At 33.1% G+C, this 25,809-nt stretch overlaps 1 protein-coding gene across 1 annotated transcript in view; it reads right to left on the bottom strand.

Moving 5' to 3' along the window:
- Positions 1-25,809, bottom strand: part of PCLO (piccolo presynaptic cytomatrix protein) — a 273,992-nt gene that overhangs the window by 51,577 nt on the left and 196,606 nt on the right. Inside the window, exons 11-19 of the mRNA XM_036328338.1 lie at positions 17,898-18,006; positions 17,287-17,354; positions 15,930-16,144; positions 14,284-14,334; positions 10,881-11,005; positions 8,431-8,457; positions 3,890-3,983; positions 3,151-3,222; positions 1,049-1,229 (exon numbers count right to left, since the gene is read on the bottom strand). Coding sequence (XP_036184231.1) covers positions 1,049-1,229; positions 3,151-3,222; positions 3,890-3,983; positions 8,431-8,457; positions 10,881-11,005; positions 14,284-14,334; positions 15,930-16,144; positions 17,287-17,354; positions 17,898-18,006 — 942 coding nt within the window. The remainder of the gene's footprint in view (positions 1-1,048; positions 1,230-3,150; positions 3,223-3,889; positions 3,984-8,430; positions 8,458-10,880; positions 11,006-14,283; positions 14,335-15,929; positions 16,145-17,286; positions 17,355-17,897; positions 18,007-25,809) is intronic.

Raw genomic sequence — 25,809 nt, 5'->3', positions numbered from 1 at the left:
ACTGGCTGGTGTTGCTCAATTGGTTGGATCGTCATCCTGTACACCAAAAGATGACAGGTTCAATTCCTGGTTAGGACACATATCCAGGTTTTGGGTTCAGTCCCCAGTCCAGTCTCGTACTGAAGGCAACCTGTCTCTGTCTCTCTCTCTCTCTCTTTCTTTCTTTCTCTCTTTTCCTCTCTTTCTCTCCCTCCCTTCCTCTCTTTCTAAAATCAATAGAAACGTCCTTAGATGAGGATTTAAAATAATAATAATATTAGTTGTTTTAAAAATATATTTTTATTGATTTCAGAGAGGAAGGGAGAGGGATAGAAAGAAACATCAATGATGAGAGAGAATCATTGATTGGCAGCCTCCCACACACCCTCTACAGGGGATGGAGCCCACAATCCTGGCATGTGCCCTGACTGGGAATGAACTGTGATCTCCTGGTTCATAGGTCTATGCTCAACCACTGAGCCATGCCAGCCAGGATCATATTAGTTGTTATTTTTTTTAAAAATCATAGAAATAGCTCAAGTCCAATATTTAGGAAAGTTTTAAGTAAATGTCAGTGTATAAATTATTTTGATATGATATATAAAAGGAAGGTGCAAAATTGTGTATAATCATATATGTAATGGCTAAGAATATATTTATGAAAATAGGGATTTAAACAATTAGAAGAAATATGTATAAATGATGATTATGTCTAGTCAAAGAACTCTTAAGGATTTTTATATTTCCTTTATGAAATACCCCAGTTCATCTTATAAAATCCTATTAACATGAATTTTGAGAGTTGGAAAAGAACCAATAGCTCATATAACCCAACCTTCTCAATTTTAAATGTTGAAAATTGGAGTGTCAGAGAGGCGAAGATCATGAACTTAATCATGGGCTCATCTGAGACTATATCCCATTTCTCCTTATCCTTTGCATAATACTATATTAAATAATTCTAATATAATTCAGCCTTCAAAATATATTCAATATGCAGGCATTCATATTCAAAAAGATACTGAATGAACAAAAAGACAAAAGCTTTTCTACTTGAAACATCTCCTACCCTTGGATGGGTCAGGGAAGATTCCATGGCTTCTGCTTTTGATGACAGATGGCTTTGGCGACTGCTGGCTGCTTTGACCAGAGTGGGACTTGCCATGATCAATGCTTTCAGTCTGTTCTTTGAGCGGATACCACCTGGGAGTGTTATCGAGGTGAGATGTGCTAGATAAATCAATCAACACCTGAAAAAAGAGTACAATAAGTTAATATAATTTATAAATTAAGCTATAATAAATTCATTACTTTTTTCTGTGATCTGAAATTTATTCAAGGACACAAATCCAAGGATAATGAGGTTGTCTTCCTAATTTTTCTTCATCCATGGTATTGGGATAAGAACTTGTACATATTAGATATTTAATGAATGTTTTGTTAAACTGAACTGAATAAAATCTTTAACTATTAATTACATTTTTGGGTGATGTTATAAAAAGGTAGAATGAAGAATTGCTTCATGAAATAAAACTTGGTTAAATGGACACATTCTAGTCTTCAAAGTGGCTAGCATTTTTGAAGCTTGATTTTAGGTACAAGAGGGACAAAATTAAAAAAGAATGAAAAATTTGCAATTACTAACATATTCCCTCTATTTTAAAACATACTTAGTTCACATCTGAAATAGAGATGTAACTAAGTTTATGATGAGAAAGCACTGTTGTCATGTTGAATTGGCAGCATTTTTACTTTCTTAGTGGTTCATCAATAATAATGGAATTTATAGTTGCTGGCATCTTAGATTTGATGAGATATTAAAAAAGAATATCATCAGCACAATGGAGATATTGTCTATGTTCATGTAAATATAATAAATTATAAGAACTTCAGTAAGTCAGTTTTTTAACATAGGGCATTAAGTCAGATGTAACACTATATCCTGTCTAAGATCAAGATTAGTCTATGTGGCTGTACCAGCATGGGGCCTACAGATGAGGTTCAAATGGCTTAGGTGGAGACTCTAGGAATTAAACCAGGCCTCATACCACCTAGACTACACAAATGTGTTCTATTGTCTCTATCAAAAGGGTATATATATATATATATATATATATATATATATATATATACACACACACACACACACACACACAGACATATATATAATGTTATATCTTTTGGAGATGATTTTTAAACAATAATTTATAACTTCTTTAAGCAAAGATCACTACAAAAAATATATATTTTTGAAATATGATTTAAAAAAATCACAGGATCTGACTTATGCTACCAGATTTTATGTTAGGTTAGATTCTTTAAGAATTTATATAGACTGTTTTTATTGTTTTCTCTTCTAGTTTGCTTCTTAAAATATTTTGAAAGATTTTTCTCTGGATACTTGCAAGAAATAAGAATATAAAATGTCACATCATTCATAGATGCAGTGAGGAATAGCAATTATGTAAATTGAAAATGCATTTTAAAAAATTCTAGTCATTTTATAATCATTTTAAATTTTTAAGTCATTTTAAATTTATATCAAATCTTTAACGTAATCATTTGAATTCAAAGCATGATCATATATCTTTTTATCAAAACAATTGACATATAATTTTATTAATCAATGTCACCCCAATAAATTCAATACAAAATTTGGACAAAGTAATCCCTTAAAAATCAAAAGCAATTTAAAATAAATGAGCCTAACTCTGTAGTCAGTTGATAGAATAACCACACTGAGAGAGATTATTCCATGAACTTTTGAAACACAGCAATACGACTCTACATCCATCCCTAGTGAAATATATCCTAAGGACAAAATGAACTGCAAAAATCCTCACGCCCATATTTAATGTTTAAATAATAATGTTCATGGTGGTATTTGTATGGTTATTCTTCGACTGTTATGTGTATTTTGTGCAATAAAACAAATGAGTAAAAAAATAATTTCATCTTGCAAATTAATTATAAAATACATCAAGTGGCAAAGTAAAAACCATTTCTTGGGTTGCTATCCATCTTTATGAGTAACTAGAACATAAATTCTATCTACCAAAGGACTTTATCCAGAAGTACTTATCTTATAAACTTAGATTACATGCTTTGCATAAAGCACTAATTGGTAGTTTATAACAAAAGCAAATAAGGAAAAGCAAAGCAAAGACTCACCTCACCAAGAAAGTCATTGGAAGAAAATCTATCATAATCCCAGACGGTCACCTCCAGCGTTTTCTTCTTGAGCTACAGTTCAAATCAAAATGTCATTCACATCATTTCTCATCATGAATTTTCATTACACTCATATTATAGACTCATTTATTTTTACTTCCTTAAAAATATTTTCATTTACATAAAAATACCTGAAATATTATCTAAAATTATGTGGACTTATACTAAATATTATGTAAAATATCAATGACTTTGTACTCCAACCTAATATAGTACCATGAGACCTCATTATTTTATAAATTTTATCAATATCCTGTTAATCTACCCCATCTTTAAAAATAGAATTTAAAATCGATAAATATGCTTTAAATACATGGGCTATAGGTTGCAAAACTGTCTAGGTTAATTAGACAAAGTATTTGGATTAGAGTTTTTTTTTGGTTTCAGTAAATTGCCAAAAAACACAATAGTGATTCTTATTTCTGCAGGTGAATTTAACTTATTTTAAATTCAAAAACCCATATTATAATTTATGTCCAGCTTTACCTTCATAGTCAATTTAGAAATCTTCCCAGAGGGCAAATAATAAACCTCATTTCAGTTATTGCATATGGATGTCTTCTTCCTGTTTTTTTGTAGTCTTTCTCTCTGAAATTTAGATTCTAGTCTTTCAATAATTTTGTCATTACTATTCACATATTATACTAAATCTGTCACATAGGACATCATCATTACATACCTGTTCCATGGAGATACTTTTATAAATTACTGTTTGATTCCACTCAGGATTAAGACTTTTCTGAACATATTTAGTCCTTCTCTTGTACTCAGCACTGAATCGGAAGAAAAGCAAGAGTTACCTTGATTATTCACCTTAACTGATGACTTCATAGTCAACCTGAGGGGCATGCAGATATGTTAAGATGATATTTTGTTTTGAATCACTATGTAATCATCTCATATACTCACATCTTAAACCTTATTTTAAGTTAAATGCACAATGAAAATGTAAAAATATGTCGGATGCCTTTAGGTTTATTGCCCTAGAGTAGTGACTCGTTTGCTTTATCTACAATTTAAAGTTTTTAAAGTCAATTTAAATATACATATTTCATATTTAAGTATATATATATATATTTCATATAGATAATATAACTTAGATGCATGTACATATAAAACATTAAAAAGTTGGGTAAATTTTAGAGTTGCTTAGGGAAATTCTTAATGGTATATACTAAGAGTGTTGTGGAATTAAAGATAATTACTATAAATATTTACTTTTTCCCAGATACACTCAAATAATTAAATTGGGAAAAAACTTAGATGTTCATTTTCATAGAGTATCTTAATCTTAATAATGAGTTGGCTCTCCAATTCTCTCCAGAATCAATGTATTTGTGGCCTTTCTCATTAATGGAGGAAAACGCACCTCATTTCTGAGCCCCCTCCATCGTCCTGGCTGTCCTGTGTAAATGCCAATGAATTCCTTTGCAGTCTTTTTGCACTTGAATTTCCTGACACGCAGAGATGGCTAGACAAAACTATTCCTCTAGTAACACTTGGGTGTTTTTTTAAAATAATTATCACGTCCTGACCATCTTGAGCATGATCCCAATGGGCTGTGTTTCCACATTACACAATTACAAGTTGAAGATGGCCAGATAAACAGGGGGATTAAATGTGAGCAAAATTCAGGTTGAGAAAATAGTAGAGCTCAATTTCTTTTTTCTTCCATGTTTAGTAAACACACTAAATTCCCTCACGGGAAGATTTCATAATGGTATTATATTAGGACAATTAGCTATATCTAATAATCAGAGAAGTTTTCTAAATAGGAGTGAAAATAAAAAGTCAATTTATCAATATGGGACATGGTGTTTATAAAAAAAAAACAACTAAACCTTCATTCCTGTGAAGGTTTAACTAATTTAATTTTTTCTTGTTTTTTTTTCTTTTTTATTATTGGCCAGTCACAAGCAGATATGCTTTTAAGACAGACAGAAAAAGATATTTAAAACATAATCATTCTACCTTAATCCAGCTGAAAACAGTTCTCTGAGTTTCTCTTTTTAATTTTAAATTACTGATAATGAAGAATGGAATATGATGGTTTCTTTGTATTTACCTTTTATAAAATTAACTAAAATTTAAGTTCATCATTTAAAAAATTATTTTGTTTTTCTTTATTGAAAAAATATGTATATTCCTTTAATACAAAAGTATATTTTCAATAAGTGTATATAATTTTTCCAAAATTACTCTTCTTTCAATTTGGAAGATGTGCAGAGTACATCCCATTTTATAAGCTATTTTTCTGTGCAATAGTGTGTTTATGGACCATCACTTTGTTTTCCTCTGTGCTTCCTGAGGTCAAAGACAGTGTCTGTGTTGTCAACTCTAACCCTAGAACCTTGCAGAGTACCTGGAGGAGTCTGTGCTAAATATGTATTGGCTGCACCCCCTAAAACATTCTTGTACTTTTTTTTCTTTCACAATTCATTGCAGTGAAATAATTTTTGGCCTTCAAATTGTAAATATGTACAACACCTGGGTCTGCTCTACATGGGACATGTAGGAAATCGCTCATGCTAACAAGGATGTTTAGAGAAAGTCCAGCCAGGAACTAAGTTTACAGGTATCATGATAGCTAAAATCAGCTTCAGTTATAGCAAACTCTCATTAATGGGAAAACTTATGTACTTTGTCCAAAAGTGTAATGAAAGAAAACCAGGATGAGATCTCTCACATAGCCTTATTTCTGTTTCTCAATTATACAGGGACAAGTACTGAGTTCATGGGCTCTTCAGGCTCTTTCTTTGTCTTTCTTTGACCTCATCTTGGCTGACATTTGGGCTTTCTGAGCTTATGAGTATATTGAGCAGAGGGTAGAAAGAGAAAATGTAAGAAGACAAAAAAACTGGAACAGTGAAATGACAAATGTATTACATTTTTTAATTATTATTTATTAATCCTCACCCTAGGATATATATTTTTTTTCCATTGCTTTTTTTTAGAGAGACAGGTGGGGACGTGGGGGGGGGGGAGAGAGAGAGAGAGAGAGAGAGAGAGAGAGAGAGAGAGAGAGAGAGAGAGAGAGAGAAACATAGGTTTAAAGGGGACACATCTATTGATTGCCTCTCTCACGCTCCCTGACCAGGGCCGGAGATCAAAATTGCATCCTAGGTACATGCCCTTGACCAGGAATCCAACCCATCACCCCGCAGTGCACTGCCAATGCTCTAACCACTTAGCAACACCAGCCAGGACTTCATTTTATTATTGAAATTGAAGAAAAGAAAGATGTCTGATTTTCTATATAGTACTGTAAAATAATTTGAAACAATTCAGTAGCCTACGCATTCTGATCTTTTTCTCCCAGAGATAACTGACCATTGGCTACATGAAGCTTATTGTGCATATTATTAGCAATAATAACAGCTGCCATTTATTGAGAGCTTATTAAGTGCCACCCATAATCACTTTTGGGATATTGCTTCAGGTGTTTCACAAAAGGCCCAGGAGGGGGCTGTTGTAAGTCCTATTGTTGAGCAAGAAAGGAGTCGTTTTAGAGAAACCTCACAACTTGTACTTGGCAGGGCGGAAATCCAAATGTGATTTTTTAAAGACTTTACTCACTGGCCTCTTCAGCCTAACTTACAATGTCATTACCTTGCCATTATAATTCCTTCTCTCATTGCCAGTTCTCAGAGATGATGGTAAAAGTGACTTCCAGATGAAATATAGGATGAGAAAGTGATTTCTAGATCTTCTACATTGTAATCCAACACAGCCTAGACTATTTCAATCATTATTTACACTCACAAAACATGTTTTCTTCTAAGGTAAATATAGACAGGTACTGTCATTCTGACAACGTCCCCCCAGTTTCTCTCGATAAAAGACGGCAAGGTTCTGAATAAAGTGACTGATAATGTCTGTTCTAAAATGACACTATCTCTCTGAAATAAGTAATTTTGCTTGTCAGTCTGACATCTGGATGGCATCCTGAGATGACAGAGCCAGTCCTAAAAAGCAACATTTCACAGTATCATATTTTACTATTTGCCACAATTATGTAGCTGCAAGGAAACAAAAAAGTTTCTGGGCAGTAGAAAGACTTGGTGAATAATCTTATTCTTTAAAATACTTAAATATTTATGCCTTTAAAAATCAGAAACAGCCTCTTTTGGGCACAGCTTGTCAGGATTAGTAAAAATGTCAAATTTTAATGTCACTGACAACAACAAATCCTGAACCATTAATATTCTGGTGCGATTAAAATTCTCATCACCTTATTGCTACAGATGGTACAAGATTCTCTTCCCTAACTGAATAACACATTTAATTTATAATGCAATGAGATGTGCCAATGGAAACTTCTGGCTATGTTTCGAGAGATAGCCTTAGCTGACCATGTAATGATGCAACAGTTTCCGACTATTGGCAAACAAAAGATGCTCATATGTTGTTGCTAATGCTCTAGAACAGGCAGTTACAGCATCCTATATTGCACAGCAATCATTTTGTCATGCAGAAGGTATCGGGGCATGGAAATGTTTCCATATCAAGTTTTAAGTGAAGGATAAAAATTAGACAACTATTGTCTTTAAGATGACCTATACATCTAGTACTAGACATCCAGATCAGTTAATTCCTTTTAAAAATGACTAGATTTTTAAAATTTGTAACCGAAGACCCAGGTGAACTTAAGGCATGATTATCACATGGGAGGCTATATGAATTTTAGTGTAAGCATTATGAATAAAAACTTCTGTGCACAGCCATGTAGCTCAGTGGTTGAGCATTGACCTATGAACCAGGAGGTCACAGTTCAATTCCTGGTCAAAGCACATGCCTGGGTTGTGGGCTCAATCCCCAGTATGGGGCATGCAGGAGGCAGCTGATCAATGATTCTCTCTCATCACTGATGTTTCTAGTTCTCTCTCCTTCTCCCTTCCTCTCTGAAATTAAAAATATATTAAAACCAAACAAAACTTGCAATATGCCTAACTTCACAGTGATATTTCCTTATTCATACTCTTTTATGTTTTAAATATTTTCTAGTTTTCTATGTTCTATTGCATACATCTGCTAAAACTATTTAGTAATGTTTTGGTTGGGACAATTTGCTATTTGTCTAATTCACAGACACCAACATGTAGAAAATAAAAATTACAGCCCAAGTTGAGCTGTAGGTGCATGTATAGGAAAAGGCAAAAATAAAATAAAAAACTCTAGAGAGTACAGCATAGCTTAACACTGAAAGAGAGCCAACTCTACCTTGCATTCTGGACAACCATGACTTGACTGCATTGATTCCAAGAGCAGAAGTGAAGGATACAACAGGAAGTAGGAAAGACAGAGAGAAAAAAGTTAGGAACAGAAGTAAGGAAGAAAACATGAGAATAATAATTAGGGAGCTATACCACAACCTACAAATGACATGAGGCAGAAAATAATATTTTAACTAAAGTGAAAATAATACCTCACAAGTGCAATAAAACCCCGTGGCCTCAGCCACTGTAATAATTAGGAGTAATTTAATAAAGGACTAGGAATTGAATAGGAGTAGCATATTCGCTGCCTTTGGGCCAAATCCCACCAAGCAGGAATGCTTTGTTTGACAAACTGCATGAGGATGGTTTTAGGTGGGAATCTCACTCTTCATTTCACTATAGTTCCCACCTTACCCTGCTACCCCAGAATGGACTGACATATTTATGTTACCGGCCTGTCCTTTCTGCTTATTCAAGTGTGTAATAGTCTAACTGAAACATAGTCCTGTAATAAATAAAAGAAAGGTACTCTAATATTGTTTGAAAGATGATACTCCAGGATGTTATTAAAGATAGAAACTGAAAGACAGTGTTTTATTTTAATTCATTAGCAACTGTTCAATAGAGATATACCAGTGGCAGTGATTTCCTCTTATCCCATTATATTCTGATTAAATAATACTGAAGGTCTAATGACCCAAATCAAAAACAGAATGAAGTTATCAGTTTGTTGTTATACCCATGTTTAAAACATTTAGTCAAATTACAGTAATAACTAATACATAAAGATATAAATGAATTAACATAAAATAAAAACTCCCTTTTCTTGCACTATGTGGCTAGTTGGTAATCTTATAAATTAAGTCAATAAATTAAAACTATTTAATTTATACCAGCAATATGTTTCTAAATAAAATTATTAGGTAGGATAAAATTAAAGGCTGTATACTGAATTTGTTAGAGCACCTGGCATTTTTCAAATTATTTTTTGAATGTTATCTAATTTGATTCCCCTGACAAATGAAAAATTATGGCTCTGCCTACCTTGGCTCTCTCAATATTAATAAGCAAACTAAATCTCAAAGAATTGGTGATCTGCCTGTGGTGATATAATTAACACATAGCAGATTCAGATGCAAGGCATAACTCTAATTTGGATCCTGTTCAAACAAACCAAATACAGTCATAAACATGCTTTTGTATGATTTCAATGCTTTTAAATTGTTGATTTGTTTTATAGCCCAGAACATAGTTTATCTTGGTGAATGTTCGATGTGCACTTGAAAAGAATATGTATTCTGTTATTGATGTGTAAAATGTTCTATAAATATCAATTAGGTCATCAAACCAACTAGGAAAATATCATGAGGCAATTGGGGAAATTAAGGCATTATACACTTTTAAAAATTATTATGGTTATATGTAGTATTATGATTATTTTTGAAATGAGTTACCTTTTAGAAACATATACTGAAATATTTGCAGAAAGAAGTTATATAGTTGACATCTACTTTATAATAATCTGTATGGAGGGCGTGTATGTGGGCAAAATGAAACAGAACTAGCTAGGAAATAGAAAATTTCCAAGAAAAAGTAATATTTGAATGTCACTTCTCAAATTAAATTAAAAAATAAACAAAATGAACAAAAATAAAACCAGAATTTTCAATTTACCAATCCAAAATTTTTGTTGATCACTTATGTTTCCATTATGCTAATTTTGTTAATACAAATTGTTCACATAAGGTATAACAATCTGCTGGGTCCAAATCACTGTTTTGAAACCATCCTTGAGTATTGATTTATATATTAGAACATAGCAATTTGCATTTTACGTGAAAATTAAATATCTCCATAGAGAGTTTGCTTTATATGAACAGTTTATATATCACACAACAGATTCAGAGATAATTTTCACTTATTTACCAAACTAGACATTTCAACTGACTCTTTTTAAAAAATTTATTAGTATTTTAAAAGCACTGATTTGAAATATGCATATAAATAAGGATGCATCAACCAGTCATTTAATGAACATTTAACATAACACACATGTCCTGTGAAATAAAGTACTAAGTTATGTGTCCTTGAACATTGGTTTCGTAAATAAATGGGGGAACGTAAGGTCATTTTTAAATCTCCCACAAATAATTTCCTTTAATGATTTCACAGACAATCTGACTGGTCGTAGCAAGAATGGTTTCCAGAATCTAATCACTGATGTGCTCTCTCTGTGAGGCAGGCTTTATTATGACCAATGGCTCTCCTAGAACCCTTTAAGGCTTAATTATACATTTTAATTCCACCTCATCTGCTACTTATTAGTAAATATTTCATCTCGGTAAAACTAAGGAAATGATATTAAACTCTTTGAAATTAGAGACTAGAAAAATTATATCATTATTTTTTAAGTCAGGGGATGCATTACTTAGAAGAAATTGTTTCTTTACTTACCCTCGCCCTGGAAGAAGGTACACTTTAACAAAGGGGTCAGAATAACCATTGTTGTCTCGAGGGACTAAGTTTCTTGCTTGGAGAATGTGTATTATGAGATTGCCAAGATCATAGTTGATTTGAAGCTTAAAGAGACAGAAACATATTTGGTGAATATTATTTTTGTTTTGTTTTAAAAAACATAATTGCATTACCAGTCAATATTTTACAAGTATTTCCTTTTGTTCTCATAAGATGCATCAATCCTCATTTCCATTTTATTTGAAATTGAACAGACCAGTAAATGTCTAATTTAATTGGGAGTTCCCAGGCACATTTTAATTACTAGCAAAAGTGCTATTCATTTTTTCTGAGGTGAAAGTCCTGGCCTGTTTAAAATTCATTTAGAAGGAAAATCATACAGTGAATTCTAGTTGCATTTTTAAGTGAAATATCAAATATCTACTTTTAAATGTTGAATGTTCATATATACAATTGGAATTCTGAAATTAAATTAACTAGTTGATACACTTACTAGAAAATGTAGTTTGCATTTCACCAAATAATTAGCAGTGGGAGGAATCCTTATTTAAACATAAAGCTATCACTACTGAAATGCAGGAATATTTCAGAAGGTGTAAAATTTACCTCTTCCTATATTACATTATGTGATGTTAAACCTGAAGCTTTTCTTTCTGTTCTGCTGTTTTTCTAGTAGAGTGAGAGGCTAACATAATGAAATCTTGCTCTTCAATTTTAGAATCTGAAGAGGAAAGAAGAGGCATTGCCTCAAAGATGCTTAATAGCTGTTGCAAAATTGTCACTGTATAGTAAAGATTTATATTTCTAATAAATATTTGAGAAGCCTGCATAATTCAAAATAAGTGAAATAATCCATTTTACTCGTTCAAAATTGAAAGGGTCTTTTGGTATTAGAATAAGACTTAACTCTGTTTGATGTTCTTACCAATTAACAAAAAGCAAAACATTTGTATTTCAAAGCAGAAAATCCATAAATAAAAATACCAACAAATTTTATAATCATACAAAAAAGATATGTAATAGTAATGTTGAAAATGAGATAATTCAGACGAGCCAAACTTTATCTAAAATTCCATAATTAAAATAATGGTTAATTTTAGCATAATTTTGATCTGGTTATCATGTTTTATGCCAAAAAAGGAATCTTTGATAACTTTTCTCTATACAGGAAAGCCCAGAGTCTGAGCATCATGAAACAAAATATTGTGAAGGAAGAGGAACACTGGGAAGTTTAGAACTGCAGTAACTCTGTGCTACAATGGATACTGAAATATACAATTACTCTGAAATTAATTTCACTGAGATTTAGAACAGCTTCCAAATTTTTAAGAAGTTCTTTCCTATTTTCTCCTTTCTCTGCCAGCCTTAAAGTTTATTTTTAACTGATAAAGCACCCAAACTATGTCTTGTTGTGTTTTTTCCCCCCAAAACCATTTATTGTTGAAATGAAAACTTGCAGGCTTCTTTAAGACAGTGCTTTTCAAAGTTTACTCTGCGGGGCCTTAGGGAACACTTGGTTGCTCACAGGTTACTTCCAGGAGAGAAGGAGATGCCTGCCCCCCTGTAATCCTTACCAGAGCTACTCAAGCGCTGGCAGTCATTGTTTGGGTGTCTACATAAGGTGCTACTTAGAATAAGGTTTTGCTAAAAGAAAAAAAAAAAGATGAAGCCAATGTTATAAGTGGATTTAAAAAAAGAAAGGGAAAAATATCCCAAGAGTTACGAAGGAATGTTTTTAGTGTAAATTTCTACTATAGAATTAAACACTACTGCTCAAGGGAAAGGAAAAAAAAAACTTAAGAACAAACAACAACAACAACAACAAAAACCACAACAAATATTGGTCCAGGAGCAAGAAGTATTAAAGGAAAAAAAGGGGGGGGGATGCGGGCATGAGTGGGGGGACCGGGGGGGGGGGAAATGGGGCAATAAGGACACACATGTAATACCTTAATCAATAAAGAAAAAACATTGTAAAATATAAAAATAAATTTTAAAAAATGGGAGAGAGAGAAAGAAAAAACTGTGAATCAGAAAAGCTAGCTTTTTTTTTTTCTTTTCTTTTTTTTCTGTCTGAAATGAAGGATCAGGGCCTGGCCTAGGAGTGGGAAACAGCAGTGAGTCACCAGACTTAGAGAACATAAGCAATCAGGCTTCATCCTGCTGGGTCCTTCTTAGAAAGGTGTCCGTCCACCTTCAGCACTTTTTTCTCTATTTCCGCAGTCACACTTCACGTTTGTTTTAATCAGTGAGTGCCTAGACAATCACTTAATTTATTACTTTGTGTGTCAGCCCCTTTATAATATTCCCTGTTGGCCACTGCTGTATGACCTTTTAATTAGTCTTTTCCTTACGCCGAAATGTTTACTGATCACCCTATTATTTAGTGGCTCACTCCCCCTCAGCTCACATTGAAGGTTCTTTCAAATTTAGTCAACTTATCTCTACAGGAACCTTTCACTGCAGCAAAGCCGACCTCTTCATTTCATGCCTCTCTGGCAGCAGAGCCTTTCCTCATATCTTCTCTTCTTCCAGGAACACACTCCCCTTTCTCCCTGCTTATCCTCAAATCAGGTCAAATCTCTGATCCTTCGTGAAGCCTTTCATGCACATTTCCTCCAGAACGTGTTGGAGTTGCACTAAGACTCACTGTTCTCATTCCTTTATCAGGAACTTACTATCTTCAAAGTTATTATTTTATACTGTGTTAATTTTTTCTATGGGACATTTCTTATCTACTCGAAATTACATTTTGGTATCATCTAAATCACAATTTTCTACCATTTTTACTATGACTCACAGTAGGAAATACATGTTACAATGTATTACACTAATACAGAAACATACATACATAGAATTAAAAAGAGTGATTAACACTACTTTTTTCTTCTTCTATTTTCCTGGTCAAAATCTACTAAAATGACTTAAACAATTTCCAATTAGTCCAGACCCCTTCTCCCCAACCCCCACCCACAGCTCTACAAGAATTGTTTAGCAATTTTTTAACAATTGTTAACCAGAGGAAGAAATGAGGACAGCATTCAACTCATGAAACTCTTGAAGAAGAAACTTTAAAGTCTAGGAGAATCTGTCATGTTGGAAACACATTCAAGAAATATAAAGTAACTGAGATGTAAGATGTATTAATACTACTAAGGTTTCAGGCATGTTTCAAGGCATCTAATTCCACAGATATAATTAGATTTCATAAAACATATATTTGTATTAAAATACTATTCTATGCAGTTGTAGTTTTTCCCTTTATAGATCTATATGTTATAAAACAGAAAAGGTTCTAAAAGTGTTTACAACTTCAACAGACCAGGGGTGGAAATAATCAGAAAAGATTGCAAAATGATGATTTAAAAAAAAATGTTCATACCTGAATTTCCCCCGTAATTGGATGAGAGACAACCTTTGTTGCATCAGTAGGCTGTAATATTAAAAACATACATTATCATAGATAAACCCTTCATAGAATTTACTGTTTCAACTTCCTCCTGAAATTAATTTCTATTTGGCCAGAGCACACTGCCTGGAAAATATATTTCACCCATTTGTCTGCTTCAGATTATGCTGTCTGCTTATACTTCTCAATACATGTTTAATTTTATAGCCATATGAATCTGCTTTTCATTTTGTTAAGCCTGTTTTGAAGCTATAATTTTATACCTGCAGTAATGTATTTTCAATTACTTAAGGAAATGAACGCTTTGGTTCAATGTACTCTATTTAAATATTCATAGGATTTAAAGATCTATAGAGGAATAATTTTTTTTTATACACCAGCTGCCTAGGAGACAGAAGTTATGAAAATCCATGCTTATACTCCTTTGTTGGGTATTCCTGTTCTCTTCTAGACTGAGGTACCAGGCAATTACTTTCTAAGATCTCACACTTGATTATAATTCCATCCCATTCTATTTAAGTTCTCATTTCCTTAGTAAGTCCCTTATATTAGTAGAGCCTTAAAAACAGGAATGTGATCTAGTAAACTGATTCACACTGCTGAAAAAATGACTGACTGTTGACTTGTTACATTTCCTTGAAATATTTGTAGAAAATGAGAGATGATAAACCTGACCCCGGATCTTACAGAATTTCAGGCAATGTGGAATGTGGCATCAATTTAGGGAGACATTTCCCAAAATGGAGGCCAGCTTACCACTCTACAAAGAAGGCCCTAGTCTCCCTACATGTTATATATTGGCCTGTTTTAATAATTAACTGGAAAAGGAAAGATCCTTAATATTTAGGTGTATATACTTGTTCTGCCACCTTTTGCTTTAAATTTTTATCCTAGAAATAAGAGCAATATTCCAGGTCTTGTTCTGTGAAATATTTACAGAAAAAAAAACCCAAAAACCTAATATAATCATTGGCAAAGTTATGGACTATGTGTTAACTTTTCTACGCCACGTACCCTTTATTCGTTCAACTCCTTTATACGAATAATCGTTTACTAACACCAAAACTATGCTCTGGTTACAAAGGATAAAATGTCAGTTGGTGAACAATTATATTTACTTAAAATTATTTTACTATTAAAATTCAAGGAAAGAAAACTGAATCTAGAAAAAGAAGGACCACACAAGTTCCTGAAACTACACCTCAATTAAAGACACAAGCTTTCTAACACCAGATATCCTTGCATTTCAATTAGGAAAGTTGGGGAATAACTGAGATAAAAAGTCAAAAGTGAGACAAAAGAAAAAGGAAAGTGTGATTATTGGTAACCTATTTTTTTTTTTAAACAGTCATAGCTTATTTGACAAGAGCACACAAACCTAGCTAGATTCAACATAGAGAATAAACGTACTGGTCATTTTTAGTTGTTCGGGGTATGACAGAAAACACATAAGAATACAGAAATGGAAAACTGGTTTGTTTGGGGTTTTTTTGCTCCAGTATATAATTAGGAAATGAGGAAACATAAGAACATCTTAGAAAATATTGTATTTCCTATCTGCTAGTCTAAATAAGGAGGAACTAGAAAGTAACTCAAAGGTCACATGGCGCACTTCTCACCTTGCTGCTGCTGTGTTTCTTTTTGCTCACTGAGGGGGACCCTGGTTGCCCGGGGCTTGGGACAGAACTTGATCCTGCTGATGTAGGGCCTGAATGAGCGTGAGATCCTTTTTCCACGACAGAGGACATAACCAGTGGTGACTGCTGTAGCGAAACCTTCTGGAGCTCTGCAGCCAATTGCTTAGGATCAACCCCTGGGGACTTTGCTTTATCCACTACAACAAAATAAAATGGCTTTATAGGTTCCTGGATTTCACAGGTACTTAACACCATGGAACTGATTTGAATTCTAGATTACAAAGTCAAAATATTATTTATACAACCACCTACATTTTAAAAAATAAATAAAAAATACATAAATAATTGTACCTTTATGTATCTATTTCTAAGAAGTCTAGAAGGATCACAGAAGAGTAAAAGAATTCTGAGTTACAGAGGGAAATTGAGCTTCCTATTCCATCTTCAGAAAATGTTTTTAATGTTTTACACAGAAAATTGTACGAAGATAAAATATTTCATTTTATTCACTGGAATTTAATTTGCATGACTAACTACTTTTCCTTCTTTAAATCTTAACTATAACTTTCTCTAAGGAGGAAATTTCAAAGAGTATATTTACATTTCCAGGTGTATTATTGTTTCAACAGGCCCTGGTCTCTTTATTTAGTGTAATAACCCTGACTCAGAATGCATAGGAAGTGCTCAATACATCATTGCTAAACAAAGGGATAAGTGATATTTTAATCTTACATTTGATCTAAATGTAAAAATGTGAAATCACACAGCAAGAATTTCATATACATTTCTTTAATGAGTTTAACATGCAATATGTGTTTCCCTGGAATGCTAAAAATGTAGCTACAATGCTTTTGATTTTCTTTACCATTACATAAATTTATAAACATCCATCAGTCTATCGCTTTATTTTTGTCTATATCTATGTTTATGTTTGTATTTTTATCTACAGCTACATCTGCCTCAATAATTGTAGATTGTTCCCAACTTATGATAGTTTGACTTAACGATTTTCAACTTTACAATGGGGCAAAAGTGATACACATAACAAGTTACATGAGCTACTCAACAACTTATAATAAATAGGCATTATTTTAGATAATTTTGCTCAACTGTAGGCTAATGTAAGTGTTCTGAGCACATTTAAGGTAGGCTGGTCTAAGCTGTGATGATTGAGAAGTTAGGTGTATTGAATGCATTTTTGACTTAAGTATATTTCCAACTTATGATGGGCTTATTGGGGCAAAACCCCATTGTATGTGGAGGAGCAGCTGTACTTCCACGTCTACATTTCCACGTTTACATTTTTACTCACAGTTAAAAGCAGATTGCTTTCACCTACCAGATTTTGGTGGTTCATGAAGTTCCAGGTGCTGGGGATTTTCAGAATCTGAGAGCATATTGAGGTCCCTAAAAATTAAAACAAAAAAATTAAGGAAGAATTTGAGGAAGCCTGACACAAAAGACCCTTTTCCCCAACTACCCTGAATATTTTTTTTAGTAGATAAATGAGAAGTGGTTAATGATATAAAGCAATTTCAAAGCATGCTCACCCTTCTAACCAAATATATATTGGCAATGCTGTTAAACGTCAGCTGATAAAAATGGTTATTTAAGGTGAAATCTTTATGGATTAAATGTAAGTTTATTTTGAAATACTATACACATCCATGAAATCTAAATGGGTTTAAGTTTTCGTTTATATGAAGCGTGTTTCAATAAAAGGATGAAAGGGGAGAGCTATTGACATTAGTCAGAGACAAAATGATCTGAATTATTTCTGTACTTTAAACTTTGATTCTGAACACAAGAAATCTATAAAACTTGCATTCTTTTTATTTTCTAATTACAGAAAATCTTGCTGACTGGCAAAGGTTCCACCTTAACAATTTTAAATTAAAAGAGCCATGAATAGCCAAAAAAATGGAAACAAAAAGATGGGGAAAAACTCACAGTCTTACACATATTTCTGCTTCCCCACTTTGCTGACTAATGATACTCTGCACTTCTTCATATGTTTTAGAAGTTAAAGGAATTCCATTCCATTCCAAAACTTGCATCCCTAAAAAGACAAATTCAAGTATAATGTGAAAATTGTGTGGTATTTCTAGTCCGGGTCCATAGGGCATAGAAGACACTGCTCTGCATTTGCAAACCAACTCAGCACACTATTTCAGAGAACATCAGTTCAAAGTTCTCTGGAACCACATGTACTTTGGTTTCATCAACTTACCTGAACACATGAAATGTATCTAACACAACATGCAAAATGTTGCTTTTGGAAATCTATGAAATGCTGTCAAACACATGCATTTTGTTCACACTGCTATGAAGAAAACATTACTGAATTTATATTGCTTAGACCAATTTTGTACAACCACCAATATAATCATTTCATGGGGAACAAGCAACTAGAAAAGTATCAAGTTCCATATTCTATCGTGGAATGGGAGTGGCAGAAAAAAGCCATTAGGCTTTTGCTGTGAAGCTCCCCTTAAGGAACTGCTATACCTTCAACTTGGCTCAGATAAACCGATTTCCATGTTGTGTCTTTTCTTCATTACCTGTGAGATATTCCTGAGTAGAAGCAGCAGAAATGCTAGAGAGAGCAACTTCATGTATGTGTATTGCCTGTGCAGTTGAGTAGTACAAGGCCTTGTGCTCAAGAGGTCCAATGCTTGGTTTCATTAAGCTTTGCCATTGTCATTTTGAAATTCTTAATAATGTTTGAACAAACAGCTCTACATTTTCATTTTGCACTGGGTCCTGTAAATTTAGTTACCTAAAAATGTAATTTTCATATAAAAAAGTAGTACTATATAATATTTCAACATCTTACATTTAATCCTTTGGTCCATTTATTATGAGCTGTCAAAATAATCTAGGGACAAATATTTGGCACAAATCAGATGGTCCTAATCTGTGGCTATGTGAGCTGGATATAAATTAGATAAAACTATCCAAAGTTATAGTGCCTACATATTTATGGATGCTACCAGCTTTACCTGAGAAAAATGTATGTATGTCATACTAGGCTATAATTAAATAAAAATAAATACTTGTCGACAAATTACATTTCCAATGTGCTTCACAGATGCCTGTGTGAAATTATCTATTGCTCAACATTGATTTCAATGGGAAATGCTAAACATGGCACGATTGAGTCTTTAACATTTTAATGATTTTGATATATATTGAAAAGCATATTACCAGTAGCAAGCAAGGGAAAAGCTTTTAATGAAGTGGCAAAAGAAGTCCATAAAAATGTCCACAATTACACAAACAAAAACGACTTTTCCATAACTTACTCCAAGAAAACTTTATCTTCAGATGGGCCTTACGTTTATTTCAATAATCCCAGGCTGTTGTACATATAAAATGAGAAAATAACATAAAAGACAGTGGTGACACCACTAAAGAAAAATTTAGTACTGAAAGAGGAAAAACACACTTTTTTCTGTTAGTCAGGAGTAAGAGTTATTTATGACAGATGATTTTGAATGGAAACAAATTACTGGTGTTGTAATCCAGAAATTGCATTGTCACTTTTCTGCAGAGCATAGTCTATGAAAAGAAACAGCCACATAATTTTGATGCTACTTCTGTTGGATTTACCTGTTTATTTTTCACATCTCAAAAAATAACAGTGCAAATCTCCAAAACATAATTATCCAGTGAAATGAAAAATGCTTCTAGTCATAAAAAACTGTTTACAATCATTAATAACATTGCTGGAAAAAATATAAAGAAAACTAGGGTCTGGCCTAGATATTTATCTGAGATCATGAACTACATAATATGCTCTGCTAAATTTTTCCATTCACTCAGTTTCCCACCAGAGTTGGTGCAATACTATAGCTCAAAAGATTTTTCCAGTTCTTTTATCCTTATTCTTGGTTCCAAAGGTGAGTATCAGATAACACAGGGAACGTGACTACTTGAACAGTCATTTAGTTAACACTTCCCCTTTGCATTGCCTTTCCAACTTCCTACGAATCCTACAAAAACCACACTACAATAACCAAGTGAATATACAAATAACTCCTTATCAATTCATTAGATGGTTTTAACAGTTTGAGAATTAAGTATCATGTGACACCAAATACAGTAATTTTGAAAAATGTTAATTGTAAAATTCTATTGTAAAAGGCGTGCAAAAATTTGTTGAAAATTATTATACTACATGGAAATATAGTTCACTAAAACAGTCTTTTACCATTTAATTGATTTGAATGTAAGCATATTCAAACTTCAGATAACTTTTTACTCTGACTTTGAGAAATAATTCCTGGAAGACATTGTACACATAAATGGTTAAACCTATTACTTAGCATTATGAGCAAATAATTACATTTTATAGTATTTAAAATTTATCAACATATATGTTAGCCAATTGTTCAAGTTTGAGAGTGTTCAGATGATTCTTCAATTATATTCCTAGAAAGTACCTATTCTAATAGTTTCTATTAGAAAAACTAACATAATCTAAATTTTGCTGAATGTGCAACAGTGATGATAGGACTTGGTGTTCAAAATCTTATATTTAAAAGGTTATCAAAATTTAAAAGTATAATAATAGGTTAATTTTCGAATTTAAAAAATCAATCCACATAAAAGATTCTCAAATGTGTTTTCATATTTTATGGGATTACTTAATTTTATATGTTCCTCAAACTGCCAAATCTATTCTTATCTTTATAACACAAAATTTCATGTATGTTATTTCTTTGTCCATATTTAATATTTGCCATTACTGCAAAAACATCTATATATTAAAATTATTGAGTTAACAGTCAAACTTTTTATAGGTTATTGTACATCCACTCATATATCACACAAAAGATCAAGACCTTTATTTACTTATTTCAAAGATATTTTTCCAGTTCCTTGTATGTGGCAGGTGATACACAATTCATCACCTTTGTAATGATCACCATCTTTATGCTGTTATATGCTAATATTTTATGCTGTCATATAAAGTAATAAAATACATTCATTCCAGTGGAAAAAAAAACAGAAATATCTCGGCAATTAGTAAAATAAAGATGATTTACAGAAAATTTAAAAGTGTTATAAATATATGAAGAAAAGCCCATACTCATTAGTGATTAGAAAGTATAAATTAGCAAGAATGACATGTTACTATTACTTAACTATCATCATTCAAAGAGATCAAAAGCTAGAAAATACCATATGTGGGATTATGGGACTTTACTTCAAGGGAAATTATACTTGCTAGATGGTTTTTCAGCTTTATCCCCACTCTAAGATGTGAAAAGAATACATCAACATGAAAAATAAAACAACTGCTTATTTACAATTTACAAACATGTGATTATTTTGATGGAGATGCAGAGAAGTGCAACCACTCTGGAGGGCAATGTGGCAGAATATTGTTAAATTAAGCTCATTTACACCCAATGACCGGGAAATCTTCTTGAGTATTTATTTGTGGGAGGTGTAAGTTTCAGGAGAAATGGACAATGACAGGAAGAAAATGCTGAAAACACTCCACAGCGTTAGCAGGAAACAGACATATAGGTGTTGAGGTCAAAAGGTAAAACCATTTTGAAATCATTTGCCAAGTAAAGACAAGTGAGAAAGAGGATCTGATCTATAGGGCAATGACATTTATATACATAAAATAATATTGACACAAGTTATCATTACACATTTTACAAATAAATACATCACATAAATTATAATAGCTACTTATGGTGAAAAAAAGGGAATTGGAAAAGAAAATGAGATAAAGAAGGAATGAGTTAATAAATGACTGAATAAACAACAAAAAAAACCACACACACACACACACACACACACACACACACACACACACACAGGAGGAGACCTTACATGAACCAATGTGCTATAAAATGAGAATCTGATGCAGCTGGGGTAAAAACAAAAAACAAACAATTAATACTTTTTCTCCACTGATATTATTAACCATGACTATAGATTAATGTACTAAATTTGGACATTCACTCTCAAGAGCCCTTTATAAACGAGCAGCAGCAGCAAAATTTCAGCTGAACTGGCCATTGCCCTGACTTTCTAAATAGCGAGCAAATCTTACAAATGAGTTTCAGGAGTCCAATATGTTGTCCACATCTGTTATGTTAATTACTCATTCATTCTCAAGTTATGTAGTGTTAATATAAGAGAAATATATACTAGTACATGGATGGATTTTATTGTATTTTATTTTTTAATATATTTTTTATTGATTTCAGAGAGGAAAAGAGAGGGAGGGAGAGATAGAAACATCAATGGTGAAAGAGAATCATTGATCCGCTGCTCCTGCAAACTCCACACTGGGGATCCAGCCTGCAACCCGGGTATGTGCCCATACCAGGAATCGAGCTGTAACCTCCTGGTTCAAAGGTCAGTGTTCAACTGCTGAGCCAAACCAGTTGGGCTTTATTATTTTTTTAATTACATTTTCTATATTTTACATTTTTAACCTATTATACATTAACATGAAAGAAAGGAAACAAGGAAAGATGGGTAGAAGAAAGGAAAGAATGAAGGGGGAAAAGTATAAAAGGAGGAAATCTTCGATAAAGAAAAAAATAATATGATAAGACATATAGTAGATGCCCGGTGCATGACATTCGTGCATGGTGGGGGGGTGTCCCTCAGCCCAGCCTGAACCCTCTCCAATCTGGGACCCCTCAAGGGATGTCCAACTGCCAGTTTAAACAGGCAGTCGGACATCCCTCTAGCAATCCAGGACTGCTGGCTCCCAACTGCTTGCCTGCCTGCCAGCCTTATTGCCCCTAACTGCTTTTGCCTGACAGCCTGATCACCCCCTAACCACTCCCCTGACAGCCTGATCGATGCCTAACTGCTCCCCTGCTGGTCCGATTGCCCCTAACTGCCCTCCCCTGCCAGCCTGTTCACCCCTAACTGCCCTCCCCTGCAGGGCTGGTCCCCCCTAACTGCCCTCCCCTGCAGGCCTGGTTCCCCTCAACTGCCCTCCCCTGCAGGCCTGGTTCCCCTCAACTGCCCTCCCCTGCCGGACATCTTGTGGCGGCTAACCTGGGGGCAGCCATCTTGTATATTGGAATGATGGTCAATTTGCATATTACTCTTTTATTAGATAGGATATTTTCTGCGAGAACTCATGTATATGTATAAAATCTTAAAGTTGGAAACTATCTTGTTGAATAGTGAATCTCATAACATTGCCATTTTTGTCATTGTCATTATTTATTATTGCTATAATTTTTACTTTTGGAACCCATAGTTCAAACAAAACTTAAAACAGTGCCTCAGTATTCAAAATGTACAAAAATGGAGCTACTTTCATTGAAGCAAGTTCCCTGTACCTGCTATTCTCCTCATTCTCCAGTTCTCACTCTATAGAGACCCATAGCTATTTGATAATAGAATTAAACTCATTCGACATTTATAAAAATGTATTTTTATTGATTTTAGAGAAGGGAAAGGGAGAGAAAGCTTGAAACATTAATGATGAGAGAAAATCATTGATTGGCTGCCTCTTGCACACCCTCTACTGGGGATCAAGTCAGCAACCCAGGCATGTACCCTGACCAGTATAGAATCACAACCTCTTGGTTCATAGGTCAATACTCAACTTCTGAGCCACACCAGCTGGGCTCATTAGACTTTTTAATGTAAATGTTATAAATTTATATTCTTCCAAATTTCATTACTATTAAGTACACATATGTGGAAGATTTGGGGTAGCTTTCTACTTTTTTGCTTTAAGCTACTGCATATTTTATATTGAGTAGACATGTGCCCAAAATAAATAAAAAAGATTGTTAAGCAAAAGTATATGCTATGATAATATACTCCATTTTCATTCTTGGGCAGACTAATGAAAAGAGTTCTTTAGAGAAATACTCTGGCCACTGTGCTCAGTGGTTAGAGTGTTGGCCTATGAACTGAAGGGGCTCAGGTTGGATACCCGATCAAAGGCTCATACCTGGATTGCAGATTGATCCCTGGCCCCAGTTGGGGCACATGTGGGAGGCAACCAATCAATGTGTCTCTCTCACATTGATGTTTCTCTTTCTCTTTCTCTCCCCCGCCCACTAAAAAAAATAAATAAATGGAAAAATATATCCTGAGGTGAGGACTAACCAAAAAAAAAAGAGTTCTTTAGAGAAATGTTATAGAGCTTGGGTATATTTTTAAATAGTTCAGAATTGTTGAAGTTAAGTTTTATAATGACTGTCATTAATTTAGGGTGTGATTTTGAGCAATTTATTTTCCATGTTTCTTCTTTCACTCACACATTTTGTAAAGAACAAGTCATTAAAATCAGCAAAAGATGGCTTACATATATAATTCTCAGGTGAAATAAATTTGCATATTTAAAAATTCTCAAGATCCATCTATGTTGTCACAAATGGTAGTATTTGATCTTTTCTTATGGCTGAGTAGTATTCTATAGTATATATGTACTACATCTTCTTTATCCAATCTTCTATAGAGGACACTTTGGCTGTTTCTATGTCTTGCCCACCATGTATTTGGCCCGCTTACCCTTTACTCCCCCCTCAACCTTCTTGCCTCTGGTAACCACTATATTGTTGTCTGTGTCTATGAGTTTCAGTTTTATATCCCACATATGAGTGAAATCAATGGCTCTTGGCTTTTTCTGACTGACTTATTTTGCTTAGCATAATTATTCATGGTGGGCAAGACATAGAAACAGCCAAAGTGTCCTCTATAGTAGATTGGATAAAGAAGATGTAGTACATATATACTATAGAATACTACTCAGCCATAAGAAAAGATCAAATACTACCATTTGTGACAACATAGATGGATCTTGAGAATTTTTAAATATGCAAATTTATTTCACCTGAGAATTATATATGTAAGCCATCTTTTGCTGATTTTAATGACTTGTTCTTTACAAAATGTGTGAGTGAAAGAAGAAACATGGAAAATAAATTGCTCAAAATCACACCCTAAATGACAGAAGATGATTTGACTTTGGGTGGTCAAATCATCTGCAATATACAGGTTATGTATCATAGAAATGTACACTTAAAACCTATATGATTATTAACCAATGTCACCCAATAAATTCAATAAAAAAGAAAATAAAAAATTCTCACATTTTCAATAGAAAATTATTTAAGATAAATCAAAGACTAAGAATTGTGCTCATCCATACTTCCTTTTTAAGTCTGAGTACATTGAAAATATTTGGTATCAATGACTTTTACACTTGTAGATCTAAAACAGATTTAGCTTCAACAATAAAAAAATAATTGTAAAGAAAATCAATTATCACATATCTTGCAGTATTAATGGTCAATAATAAAAAGGTCTTCAAAGAAAGCATACATAAATTAAATTATATAATAAAAATGTTTTAAAAGCACTTCACAACTATTTTATAAACTTGTTATAAATCAGGCAAGATCCTTGTAGATGTTCTCCTTTTAGTGTTTTATACAATATATTAGAAAAAATGAAACATGAGGTAACATGACTTTTTTAACTTCACAAAGTTACTTAATGGTATTACAAGAAATATGAACTCCATCTAACTGTTTCTAAGGCCAAAGCTAGTATCAGTTAAAAGGAAAACTCATTCAACTAATTAATATACATGCCAGACCACCTGAATATAAAGTGTTCAAATATGTAAAATATAGCACAATGGACACATATATTATTTATAATGTCATTTTAATTACAATAAAGATAATTTATTAATTGTATACATGATCTATATGACAATATTATTTGAAGACTCAGGCTTGAATAATTGAAGATATTATTGAATAAATAAAAAGTTCTTGTGGATAAATCATTTTGTGGTGGGTAAATAACAATAATTAGGAATGAAATAAAAGTTGATTAGCTTTCTCAT

The sequence above is a fragment of the Myotis myotis genome, unplaced genomic scaffold, assembly GCF_014108235.1.
Source record: "Myotis myotis isolate mMyoMyo1 unplaced genomic scaffold, mMyoMyo1.p scaffold_m19_p_11, whole genome shotgun sequence".
Classification (NCBI taxonomy): domain Eukaryota; kingdom Metazoa; phylum Chordata; class Mammalia; order Chiroptera; family Vespertilionidae; genus Myotis; species Myotis myotis.
The sequence above is the reverse complement of the archived record's forward strand: the minus strand, read 5'-3'. Positions and strand labels throughout refer to the sequence as shown.